This window comes from Antechinus flavipes, chromosome X (genome assembly GCF_016432865.1).
Source record: "Antechinus flavipes isolate AdamAnt ecotype Samford, QLD, Australia chromosome X, AdamAnt_v2, whole genome shotgun sequence".
NCBI lineage: Eukaryota > Metazoa > Chordata > Mammalia > Dasyuromorphia > Dasyuridae > Antechinus > Antechinus flavipes.
In genome coordinates, this window is record NC_067404.1 from 12143298 (window position 1) to 12156422 (window position 13125).

The window sequence follows — 13125 nt, forward strand, 5'->3', positions numbered from 1 at the left end:
CTAACATATATAGGACCGCTTGCCATCTAGGGGAGGGGGGTGAAGGGAGGGTAGGGAAAAGTCGGAACAGAAGTGAGTGCAAGGGATAATGTTGTAAAAAATTACCCTGGCATGGATTCTGTCAATAAAAAGTTATAATTGTTAAAAGAAAAAAAAAAGAATATACCTTTTCCTAAGGACTCTCCCAGCTCTAACATTTAATCTTCTAAGAACTCTTCCAACTCCGACATTCCCCGGTTTTAAAATTCTTCCCTTCTCTAACATTCCATGTTCTAAGGGCCCTCCCAAACTTGCCCTTCTGTGTTATAAGGCTATTCCAATCTTTGATATTTTGTGTTCTATAGGTTTTCCCATCTCTGTTATTTCATGTTCTAAGGCCCTTTCCTGTTCTGATATTCCATGTTCTGAGGGACCTCTGAGCTCTGACATTTTCTGTCTTCTATGGTCCTTTCCAGTTATGACATTCTCTGTTCTAAGGTTCCTCCCAGCTGTGACATTCCCTGCTTTAATATCCCTCCCAGCTCTGATTTTCTGTGCTCCAAATCCTTCTTAGTTCTGACATTGTGTTCTAAAGTGTCCTCCTATAACATTCCATGTGTGAAGGTGCCTCCCAGCTCTGCCATTCCCTCTTCTAAGACCCCTCCCAGCTTTGACAGTGTGTTTTCAGGTCTCTCTCAATTGTCACATGACCTATTCTAAGGCCCCCTGTTTCTGTGACTTCCAGTGATTCGGTTCCAGGGTCAGTGCACCTGTCCCCTTGGGGATCAAACTTGGATACTGTCCTGACAAAGTCAGAAAAAAAAGGTGCCCTCCTTTTTGACTTCAAGGTCTCTTAGACAGGCTCCCGGGTAGCCCATCCCTGGACTCTGGCTGCCCAGTTGAAGCCTCCCTCAGGGATAATAAGCACTATGTGTCTGCTAGGGAGCACTACAGCCCCTTCACCTCTCAATGCAACTACAGGGTGGTCGGGCTGGGAGCTGGTGACTCGATCCCTCTCTCTCCTGCTCCCCTAGCCTACCGAGCAGAGGTTGGGTGGCAGTGATGGGGAAAGGGTGCTTTCCTTTTTCTGCACAAGCAACGAATGAAAATCCCCATTCCCTTGGACTCCTCACAAGCTTTGACATAATTAACTGTGACAAATTGATTTCAAGTGCTGTGGCAGGAAGAGGAACGGGAAGAGCACGCACTCTCTTCTGGGAGTTGTAGTTCATGGGCAGGCAAGGGCACGGTCGGTTTTAAGTGAGGGACTACAAGTCCCAAGCAGCCCCGCGGTTGCCATCACAGTCTCCAAGCCCCCTGCCCGGAGGAGGGGGCTACATTGTGTCTATTGTAGCTTTTGGCCGCCTCTTCGGGAGACCTTCTCGGGACTGTGAAATCGGGCCTGAAAAGCATGGCTGATGAGCAGGAAATCATGTGCAAGCTGGAGAGCATTAAAGAGATCAGGTGAGCAACAGGGGCATCGGGGGACCCTCTGCCCAGTAGCCCTGGCTGCAACTGCCCCCTCCCGCCCTCGCCCCTGCCCCCGAGAGAAAGAAGATGTGAGCTTGAGGGGTGGGAAGGGAGAATGCCCAGTGATGGCTGGGCTTGCCCACATAGATCCAGCTGTACTCCGGAGCATCTGGCGGAGCAGGGCTGCTTTCTTAAAGATGCTCCCTTGCCCGGGACACTTAAACCTCTTGCCACCCCGCTGGTCCCGGGAGAAAGGAATCGTACTGCCCCGACTCCTGCACTGCTGGCTTTCGGAGAGCATCTAAATCCCTGAAATGCTAGCGGATTGGTCCCGTTGTCAAGGTGGAATGAATGGATTCCAGAGATCTAAATTCAAATTTTCCTTTGCTATTAACAGCGGCCCTCCCCGCCCCCCACCCCTCACCCCGTCCCCAAGTGATCTTGGCCAAGTCATTTCCCTCCTTTGAGCTGCATTTCCTTCCTATTTAAGATGCTAGGAGTGGACGTGATCTCAAAAGCCTCTTGTACCTTTCACTCTCTCAAACTCCGCTTCTGAAAGAAATTGATCTCAGAGGGACAAACCTGAGACAGTGGATGGAAGCCAATTTAGATCTGATACCAGGGAAAACCTCTTAGCAATTAGAGCTGTCTCGAAGAGTAAACAAGAGGTCATGGGAATGGGTGCCCCATCGCAAAGGCTGCACAATTACTTTGCGGGGGATGTTGTGGGGGGCATTCTTGTTCAGGTAGGCGTTGGACCAAGGAGCATCTAGGAGGTCTTCTAACTCTAAGGATCTGGGTTAGAACCAAAGGACATGATTTTCAGCTGCAGCTTTTAAGGGATTCACTGAAAACCTAAAGAAGTTGATAGATTGATTGCTGTCTGGGGGGGGGGGGACGACAAATGGAAATCAAAATATTATAAAAGTAAATTTTAAAACTAATAAATACATTTTTCTTTCTTTTTTTTAAAAAATAATTATAACTTTTTAGTGACAGAACCCATGCCAGGGTAGTTTTTTTTTTTTACAACATTATCCCTTGCATTCACTTCTGTTCCGATTTTTCCCCTCCCTCCCTCCACCCCCTCCCCCAGATGGCAAGCAGTCCTATATATGTTAGATATGTTGCAGTATATCCTAGATACAATATATGTGTGCAGAACCGAACAGTTCTCTTGTTGCACAGGGAGAATTGGATTCAGAAGGGAGAAATAACCCGGGAAGAAAAAAACAAACATGCAAACGGTTTACATTCATTTCCCAGTGTTCTTCCTTTGGGTGTAGCTGCTTCTGTCCATCGTTAATTGAAACTCAGGTCTCTTTGTCAAAGAAATCCACTTCCATCAGAATACATCCTCATACAGTATCATTGTTGAGGTATATAATGATCTCCTGGTTCTGCTCATTTCACTCAGCATCAGTTCATGTAAGTCTCGCCAGTCCTCTCTGTATTCATCCTGCTGGTCATTTCTTACCGAACAATAATATTCTATAACATTCATATATCACAATTTACCCAGCCATTCTCCAGTTGATGGGCATCCACTCAGTTTCCAATTTCTAGCCACTACAAACAGGGCTGCCACCAACATTTTGGCACATACAGGTCCCTTTCCCTTCTTTAGTATCTCTTTGGGGTATAAGCCCAATAGAAACACTGCTGGATCAAAGGGTATGCACAGTCTGATAACTTTTTGGGCGTAATTCCAGATTGCTCTCCAGAATGGTTGGATCCGTTCACAACCCCACCAACAATGCATCAGTGTCCCAGTTTTCCCGCATCCCCTCCAACATTCATCATTATTTTTTCCTGTCATCTTAGCCAATCTGACAGGTGTGTAGTGGTATCTCAGAGTTGTCTTAATTTGCATTTCTCTGATCAATAGTGATTTGGAACCTTCTTTCATAGGAGTGGAAATAGTTTCAATGTCATCATCTGAAAATTGTTCATATCCTTTGACCATTTAATAAATACATTTTTAAAAAGAAATAAGTTGATAAAGAGGCTCTGAAACATTGCAATTGGAGAAGAGGAAGACCTGCATTCCAGACTCATCTTTCATGTATAATGTCTGCATGACTCTGGGGAACTCACGTGGCCTCTCTGTGCCCAACTCTAATTGTGGTGGGAAATTTCTCACCAAGATGTTCTCTATGAAATCATAGATTTGAAACCTTTTAATGGGCTGGGGATAAAATATTAAGAAAAATCCAACCCAACAGCATAAATACGTAGAATTTAAGTACACACGCATATATGTATGTATTGTGAAAGGGTCCAAAAGAGAGGATCCTAAATGAGAGAATCTGATCACAGATTTCAAAAGCATTTATTATCTGAGAAGAGCTTGCAAGGAAACAGAGAGGAAGAGAGTTAGCTGGAGAGTGGAAAAGGATGAGGTATGGTTTTCTAGAAACTTTCAAGCAGGGAGATGGGGTTAGGGAGCAATGTCTGTAGATAAAATAGGCCAGGTAGCAGGATGTTTGGAAAGTCCAGAGTCTGCAAGTGCTATCCAAAGCTTTTTTGAGCTGTCACGGCTGAGTTCTGGCAGCTGCAAGCATCTCCAAATTCGGATAGAATTCACTCTCAAAGTGTCAAGCAGCTCTGAGCTTCAAAAGTCCTTCTGATTGGTTGGTTGTCCTGCTCCCCCCTTTTTTATTTGGATACTAGCTTTTTCTTTTCAAAATACATGCAAAGATAGTTTTCAACATTCACCCTTGCAAAACCTTGTGTTCCAAATTTTTCTCCCTCCCTTCAACCCCCATTCAACAAGTAATCCATTATAGCTTAAACATGTACAATTCTTCTAAATATATTTCCACATTTATCATGCTGCACAAAAAAAAAATCAGGTCAAAAAGGAAAAAAAGAGAAATAAAAAAAGCAATCAGATAACAACAACAAAAAAATGAAATACCATGTTGTGAACCACATCCAGTTCCCATAGTCCTCTCTCTGGATGCAGATGGCTCTCTCTATCACAAGTCTATTGATATAGGCCTGAATCACTTCGTTGTTGAAAAGAGCCAAACCTATCAGGATTGAGCATCACATAATTTTGTTGCTGTGTACAATATTCTCTTGATTCTATTCACTTCACTAAGCATCACTTCATGTAAGTCTTTCTAGGCTTTTCTGAAATTATCCTGCTGATCATTTCTTATAGAGCAATAATATTCTGTAACACTCATATACCATAACTTATTCAGCCATTCCCCACCTGATGGGCATCCACTCAGTTTCTAGTTCCTTGCCACCACAAAAGGGCTACTACAAACATTTTTTCCTGATCCTCTCGTTATTGGCTGGTTGCCCTGCTCCCCTTTGAGGAAGGGAAATTCTAATATATAGTATAGTCATTACAGAGTTCATGTTTATTATATATGTAATATATATTATATGTAATATATATATTATATATGCTAGGGATAACAAAAATGACACCCTCTGGATGTGGGAAAACTGGGACACTGATGCATTGTTGGTGGAATTGTGAATGGATCCAACCATTCTGGAGAACAATTTGGAACTATACTCAAAAAGTTATCAAACTGTGCATACCCTTTAATCCAGAAGTGTTACTACTGGGCTTATATCCCAAAGAGATATTAAAGAAGGGAAAGAGACCTGTATGTGCCAAAATGTTTGTGGCAGCCCTTTTCATAGTGGCTCGAAACAGGAAATAGAAAAGATGCTCATCAATTAGAGAATGACTGAGTAAATTGTGGTATATGAATGTTAGGGAATATTATTGTTCTGTAAGAAATGACCAACAGGATGAATACAGAGAGTCTTGGAGAAACTTACATGAACTGATGCAAAGTGAAATGAGCAGAACCAGAGGAGATCATTATACACTTCAACAACATATATGAGAATCAATTCTGATGGACGTGGCTATCTTTGACAATGAGAGGATCCAAATCAGTTCCAATTGATCAGTGATGAAGAGAACCAAGTACACCCAGCGAAAGAACACTAGGAAATGAATGTGAACCACAACATAGCATTTGCACTTTCTGTTGTTGCTTGCTTGCATTTTTGTTTTTCTTCCTAGGTTACTTTTACCTTCTTTCTAAATTCAAGTTTTCTTGTGCAACAAGATAACTGCATAAATATGTATTGTATGTATGTATGTATGTATAATATTGTATTTAATATATACTTTAACATGTTTAACATGTATGGGACTGCCTGCCATCTAGGGGAGGGGATGGGGGGAAGAAGGGGAAAAGTTGGAACAGAAGTATTTGCAAGGGTCAATGTTGAAAAATTACCCATGCAGATGTTTTGTCAATAAAAAGCTATAAAAATAAAGAAGACACTTTACAACATAAAGTATAATCTGCCTAATTAATAATTCATTAAAATAAATGAAACAAGCTAAATCATAAAAAATGACACCCTCTGTGGATAGATACTTCTTTTGGCTAATTCTGCCAACAGGAGTAAGTGGGAGATGAGATCAGAGAACCAGAGAAAGGCTGGAGGTATCAGAACTAGGAACAAGGGGGAGAAGTCAGAGTCCTGTAAGGAAAAAGGTCTTAAGGAGTACAGCCATAATGGCTTATCTCAGTAGGGAGAGAGTCAGAGCTGGTCAAATGGAGACTGGGTGATGATTTATTGGGGATATTGGACCTGGTATTCTGGCTTAGGCTCTGGTTGGACTAGATATTCTAATTCTGCGTTTCTATATGTAATCCTACCCTGTTGTTCAGAGGAGGGAAGTAAGATTTTGTGCCTCGGTTTCCTTATCCATAAAATAATACTTCTCTAAGTTTTATAAGACAAATTCTTTGTAATCTTTGAATATTGTAGAAATGTGAGTTATTATTTATGCACAGGGAAATAATTTGGCCATAAAGTCACAGAAACATGGGGAAAGAGGAAGGCAATGAGCATTTATTAAGCACCTACAACTTGGCAACTCTGGGCAGCTGAATGGCGTAGTAGATAGAGCATTAGGCCTGGCAGCAAGAAGACTCTTCTTCCTAAGTTCAAATCTGGCCTCAGACACTTACTAACTGTGTGGCCCTGGGCCATTCGCTTCATCTTGTTTGCCTCAGTTTCCTCAGCTGTAAAATGAGCTGGAGAAGGAAGTTGCAAATGACTCTAGTATCTTTACCAAGAGAACCTCAAATGTGGTCTTGGAAAAACAGGCATGACTGAACAACAAAGTACTGTGCTGAGCAGCCAGGTATCTAAACTTTCTTTCTCCCCACTATAGTTCCCGCCTCTGAACACCCCTGGAGGGCTCTTCCTAGTCTATGATTCTTGGTCCAACATTGTGCTTTTAGCTTGTTGCCATATTCTGATACTGCAGGAACAAGACCATGCAGATGGAGAAGATTAAGGCACGACTAAAGGCAGAGTTTGAAGCTCTAGAGTCAGAGGAACGGCATCTGAAGGAGTATAAGCAAGAGATGGATCTCTTGCTACAGGAAAAAATGGCCCATGTGGAGGAACTGCGTCTGATCCACGCTGATATTAATGTGGTACGTGGTAGGCGGAGATCATAGGACAGACTAGCAGTGGGCTCTAGAATGAACCTGGGCTCTCCTTGGAATTACTGGATCTCAGTATTTGGTTCCCTCGCTCCCTGTGCACAGGGGATTTGCTTGGCTGGGGTGACTTGACTAGAATAGGACTTCTTAAACTTTTTCCACTTGTGACCCCTTCCCCCCACCCCGAGAAATTTTGACATAAACCCAGGTGTATGAATATATCAAATCGGTACCCAAATAAAACATTTGCTGATAATAGATCACAATTTTGTGACCCCTCACATTCAGCTATGAGATTCCCCATAGGATTGTGACCACACAGTTCAAAAAGCTTTGGACTAGAAAGTGCTTCAGGGATTTTAAGAATGCTAATGATGTAGTTCAACTTAGCGATACCCTTTATGTTTACATCACCTTCATTTTCAAATATATCTTTGCCCTAGTCAGAGATTCAACCCTTCTTACAAAGAATAAAAAAGTAAGAAGAGGGGAAAAAAAAGCATTTCAACCAAACCAACCAGCCCATCCATTGTACCTGATGGTCTATGCATTATTTATTACCCATAACCTCTCAACTCTGCAAAAAAGAGAGAGAGGTGCTTTTTCTCAACTCTTCTCCAGGGCTGAGCTTCTTGGCCGTTAGAATTTTGTTACATTTGATTTGTTCTTTTATTCGCTGTTTCCATTTACATGGTTGCAATCCCGATGATTAATTTTTGGTTCGCTAATCTCACTGCATCAGTTCATGTAAGCCTTCCCATGCTTCTCTGCATTCTTCATATCCATCATCTCTTACAATAGAGTTGTATTCCATACATTAATTTGCCATTTGCTTAGCTATTCTCCACCTGGGATGCCCGCTTTATCTCCAGCTCTTTGCTACGACAAAGAGTGCTGCTATAAATAATTTCATTTTTTCATTAGTCTCCTTAAGGTATATGCCTAGCAATAGACTCTTTGGGTCAAAGAGCGTAGACGTTGACACCATCTTATTTGCATAATTCCAAGTTCCTTTTCAGAATATTTGAATCATCTGACAGTATCACCAACAGTGCATTCGTGTGCCCATCTTCCTTTGACCTCTCCAATATCAACTCTTTCTGTCTTTTGTCATGTTTGCCAATTTACTAGGTATGGCTTGAAACCTCATAGTTCTTTTCATTTTAATTTTCTTGTTATGAGGGATTTCTGAGGATCTTTTTTCCCACAAGCTCAATCTGAGTCTCCAGCGAATTCAATCTTAGGATAAAATTAGAGTCGAAGAACTTAGGTTCAAATCTTGGCTTTGCTACTTATTATCTAGATAACCTTGAGCACATGACTTTCTCCCTCTGGGACTTGGTTTCCTCATTGGAAAATTGTCTAGAAAACCTCAAAGATCCCAAAAAGCATTTGAGTCTATGAAATTAAGGAATTGCTTTTCAGCATTGATCGTATTCACATTTTGCCCCTTGTGTCTTCATGTTGTTCGTGTACCTACATATCACTGCCCTTGCCTATCTCCTGCTTTTGAAACCCATCCTTTCCTCATGGCTTAGCTTGGTTTGCCAAGCAACCATCTCTTGTTTTGTGATTAAGTTCTGTTTTGAGCTGCGGCCCTGGATATTGTCTCGGCATTTAGTTTGACAGGTGAAAAACCAGACAGCTTGAGGGAGGCCTGGCCGCAGTTATCTAGAGGGATGCTGGGAATGGAAGCTAATGGTCTTACGGTCAGCTAATTTCTTTCCCCCTGTCCCTATCCTCCTGGGCCAGATGGAGAACACCATCAAACAGTCAGAGAATGACCTCAATAAGTTATTGGAATCTACACGGCGGCTGCATGATGAATATAAGCCCCTGAAGGAGCATGTGGATGCTCTCCGCATGACCTTGGGCCTACAGAGGCTTCCGGACCTATGTGAAGAGGAGGAGAAGCTGTCCCTGGAGTAAGTCCCCCTAGCCTAGGTTTTTCCTGCCCCGTAGCTGAGCCCCCTGACAGAGAACTTGGGAGGTGGGATTCAGAAGGCTGAGCTTCTTGGGGGACTAGGGTCTCATCTTTCTGAGATCTCAGCTACGGCTTCATCAGGAAGACCAATCATACCCGGTTCCCTTCCAGAGTGGGCATTCCTGGGGCATCGGTGGGGGGGGCCACCATCGTCTGACCCTTTCTTGGGGTCAAGACTGGGGAATCAGCAATGACCTAAGTCCAGGTTGTTGCCCAATAGCCTAATAGTTAGAATAAAGATTAAGGTGGTTCCTCTTGACCCTGGAAAATGGGTCCAGCCTGGCCCTAGCTTCTGAGTTTCAAGTTGTGCCCTCGGGCAGAAGGTACAAATCAAAGTGGTTCTTCCTGACCATGGAATAGCCCAGCCAACTTCTCCCCTCCCCCCATCCCACCCCTTCCAAGTTACTTCGAGAAGCAGAAGGCCGAGTGGCAGACGGAGCCTCAGGAGCCACCCATCCCTGAGTCCCTTGCTGCTGCTGCTGCCGCGGCCCAACAGCTACAAGTGGCTAGGAAACAAGACACTCGGCAGACGGCCACATTCAGACAACAGCCCCCACCCATGAAGGTGAGATCAGTGAGGGGTGGGCTTGGGAAAGTCCAGATGGCCTCAGGGCATGGATTCAGGTATGGATTTCATAGGAGGGCCTATAAAACAGTGTGAGAGTTTAGCAGCACCCTAGAATAGGGAATCTTAGAGTTGGGAATATCAAGGTTGGGAGGGAAATTGGGATGTCGATGCTCAGATTTTAGATGAGGACACTAAGGCCTTAGGTTCACAGACACGTAGATGATTAGAGCTGGATGTCATCTGGGAAAGCATGAGGGCCCTGCCCTCCTCACTCTCACATCATCCTGAGCCTCCACAGGCCCCTGGCCTATACCCTCTGAACCCTGTATTCTATATCCCCAGAGAGGACCCCTGACTGGGCGGTTAGATGGAACTCTAAGAAGTCTGAGTGGAAGCTTTCCAGGGCACTTTTTTGGTTTACCTAGAGAGATTAAGTGGCCTGCCCAGGATACAGGGAGTTCATGGCAAAGCCAGCCTGTTAGGGCGCCTTCAATTCAGTTCAATTTGGCAAACATCTATTAAGCAGCTACTGTGTGCCAGATGTTATACTAGACACTGAGGCTACAAAGAGAAACATGGCACCAGTCCCTCCTGCCAACTCTGCTTCGGGTTGGACTTGCTCTAAAAATGAGCCTTTATCCTTAGATAGGCTGGCCAGGTCTCACCCCCTAGTGATGTGTCTCCCAGGAAACCCAAGCAGTTCCTGGGACTGGGTTACAAGCAAAGTCAGTTGATCGACGTCTACCCAAGTAGCCCTGTGCTAAGCCCAGCTTTTATCAAACTCACCCCCCATATTGCTGCCACGACCACAGTCACCTCCCTATGATATTTCCCTCCCCCAACAATGCACCCCTCTCCTTACAATATACCCCTCCCCCATAATACACCCCTTCTCCACCCAATACATCCTTCCCCTCACAATATAGCTCTCCCTCACCTAAGGCAATTCCAAATCAAAGTACAGTTGTCTCTGTGTGATTTTCTATGGCTTCCTTGTAGAATAGTGCCGATATTTCTAGGTTCTAGCCTTCAGTGCCTTGCTGCCTTTATGCCCAGAAAGCAACTTAGTTGATCCATCCATTTTTTTTCCGAGACCATTGGCATCTCCTCTCCAAATTTTGATCTTGAGGCTGGCCAGCAGATTAGGGCTGATTCATCCTTTCCCCTTTGGGACCCCCAAGTCCTATGCATTTGGTCAGGCAGAAGGGAGACAGAAGGCCTCTGAGCTTTGACTCTAGCTCCCCTTGAAGTGAAACAAGACCACTCACTTCCTCTGTTGGGTTTGTTCTCCCAGGCCTGCCTGTCATGTCACCAGCAAATCCACCGGAATGCCCCCATCTGCCCCCTGTGCAAAGCCAAGAGCCGTTCCCGGAACCCCAAGAAGCCAAAGAGGAAACAGGATGAATGAAAAGAAGACTAGGCTCACGGAGCTCCCCTGCTCAGAGAGCCCCTTCCCCTTGGCCAGAGTGATTGATGTCCAGGCGTGAGCGTTCCTCCCCTCTTTCCCTTCTTCCCTCTGCCCTTCCTCATCTTGTATTTAGTGGGATGGAAGCACAACTCTTTTTTCATGTTCTTATTCCTTCCATCACTTGGGATTTGGGGTTAGGAAGACATAGGTTTCAGGTACTAAGGCCTGTGTGTCTGATAGCTCCTCAATCCCTGATTGCTACCCCTCCCTTCCCCCTCCGCACTTCAGGATATCAGGTGGCGGCAGAAGTCGTCCAGGGGCCTGATGGGCTAACATCCCTGCCAATGGTGGATGATGGTGGGGTAAGTTGCCGGTTACCCATTGGACCCCATGTCACAAATGGGGCTGGCGCTCAAGAGATCGTGGAATCAAGGAAGACCACCGTTCCAGATTGAGGTGGGGGAAGGGGAACGTCACTCATCAACAATGGCTACAGCAGAGGGACCTTTGAAGGTCATTATTGCCATTTGTCCCTTTAGAATTTGGAAAGCTAACAATATATTCCCTGTCTCCCTCCCTTTCTCAAGGACATCCCTTCTCAGGCTTGGTAGGTAGCATTTGTGTGTAGCAGACCGTTGCCAGACATGTGCAACCATTTGGTTTCCTAACCACTCAGAACAGCTGCCTTCTTTTCATTCTAACTCTGCTCCCACACCATGACTTCTAGTCTTCCTTGGGGTCCAGTCTTAAAGGTGCTACTCTCTTTAAGGCTGTGGAAACAGCTTGCATAACCCACCTATTTCACTTTCAGAAGCAGTCCAGTTGGGTGGCCTCTTGTTTCTCTATTTCCCAGGGGCCTAGATGCTGACACAGAAGAATGTGGCTGGCCCATTCTTCCTTTCCCTTTCCCCCTACTGGGACCATAAAGTCCTATCCGATTGCCTAGCCCCTTTATCCCTTGCAATGAAATGAATGCAAAACCCCATTTTCCCAAGTACCTACTTGACCACTTTTTCTCCTGGCTGAGTGGCTATTTGCAGTTCTGGACTCCCTGGGAAGGGATACTAACATTTGTCAGCCTGTTAGCTTTGAAGAACTAATTTCTCTCTATTTGATCAATAGTGCTTTTCGGGGGGGCTAGGACACGGGAGCTCTTGGATAGTTCAGTCTGGATAAGATTCTGTTTCATATTTCCACGGTCCCGACCCTCATCTTCATTTTGGAGCTGTGCTGTGGATGTGTTGTTATCATTGTGAGTCAGTCAACCTCTCTGGTAGGCCCCCAACCCCTCCCTCTCTTCCCACCCCATACGCTTGGGTCAGTAGGATAGATGGAAGTGGGCAGGGACCCTCTGGGATGGTCTTCTTCCCTTAAGGAAATCCCATCCCATTAGCCACATGAAGCACCCCTGTCCTCAAGGCTCCCCACCCTGGGGACCATGGTCACAGCTTCTGAGCACACCTCTCTCCTGACTTACCATCTCCTCCTTTAAGTAGAAGAGAAAGTTTCATGTTCCTCACTGCCATTCAGGTCACTTTTTTGGTGTTAAGGGGATAGACCTTGGCCGTGTTCCTGGCAGGGACCATTTTTCCCCTTCCTTGTTTACCAGTAGTTTTAGTGAGTTGCCCCCAGGAGCTATATGTTCATAACCTCTGCCTCTTGGACTTATGTGTATTATATCTCTTGTCTATACAAATCTTATTAAATAAACATCATTCCAGGTTCCTGTAATCCTTCCTTCTTCTTACCAGGTTTGTGTTTTGAGAAGGCTGGCTGGGATTTGAAGACACTAGCAAGTTAAAACACTGAATAGTAGAAGATCCAAAAGGATCTTGAAAATCAGAGAGACCCAACTTAATGAGATGGAATTTAAACGGGATAAAAGCTCCTAAACCAAGATCCAGAAAATCAATTGTGTAAGTAAAAGATGAGGGAAGATGTTGGACAGATGAGTTGATAGAAAGATTCTCTGGGTACTTGAGTGGCCCACGAGGTTCATTCTGAGTCAGTAGTGATTTAGGGCCCCCCCAAAAACAAAAAATCTCAAGTTAGAATGAAAAGAAGCTTAACATCCAGAATGAGGGAGCCAATTCTTTCCTGGTACCGTGGTCAGATACCCAAATGGGCAGTTGTGGCAGTTCTGGGCACCATGCCTTCAGGACAATGACAAAGCAGAGGGTCTCCAGAGGAGGCCAGCTAGGATGATAAG

The 13125-nt window shown here is 44.6% G+C and overlaps 1 protein-coding gene across 2 annotated transcripts; it reads left to right on the plus strand.

Annotated features, from left to right (window-relative positions):
- The first annotated feature begins 1256 nt into the window (after nt 1-1256).
- ZC4H2 (zinc finger C4H2-type containing) lies at nt 1257-12647 on the plus strand. 2 transcript variants are annotated; one of them, XM_051968342.1, is made up of 5 exons: nt 1257-1443; nt 6776-6947; nt 8709-8881; nt 9343-9505; nt 10803-11003. In XM_051968342.1, exons 1-5 carry the CDS (start codon nt 1391-1393, stop codon nt 10914-10916), a joined length of 675 nt encoding a protein of 224 aa, XP_051824302.1. In that variant the 5' UTR covers nt 1257-1390; the 3' UTR covers nt 10917-11003. The 2 variants fall into 2 exon arrangements, with proteins under 2 accessions (XP_051824302.1, XP_051824303.1); XM_051968343.1 differs by lacking the exon at nt 9343-9505 and having other exon boundaries at nt 10803-12647.
- The last annotated feature ends 478 nt before the right edge of the window (nt 12648-13125 follow it).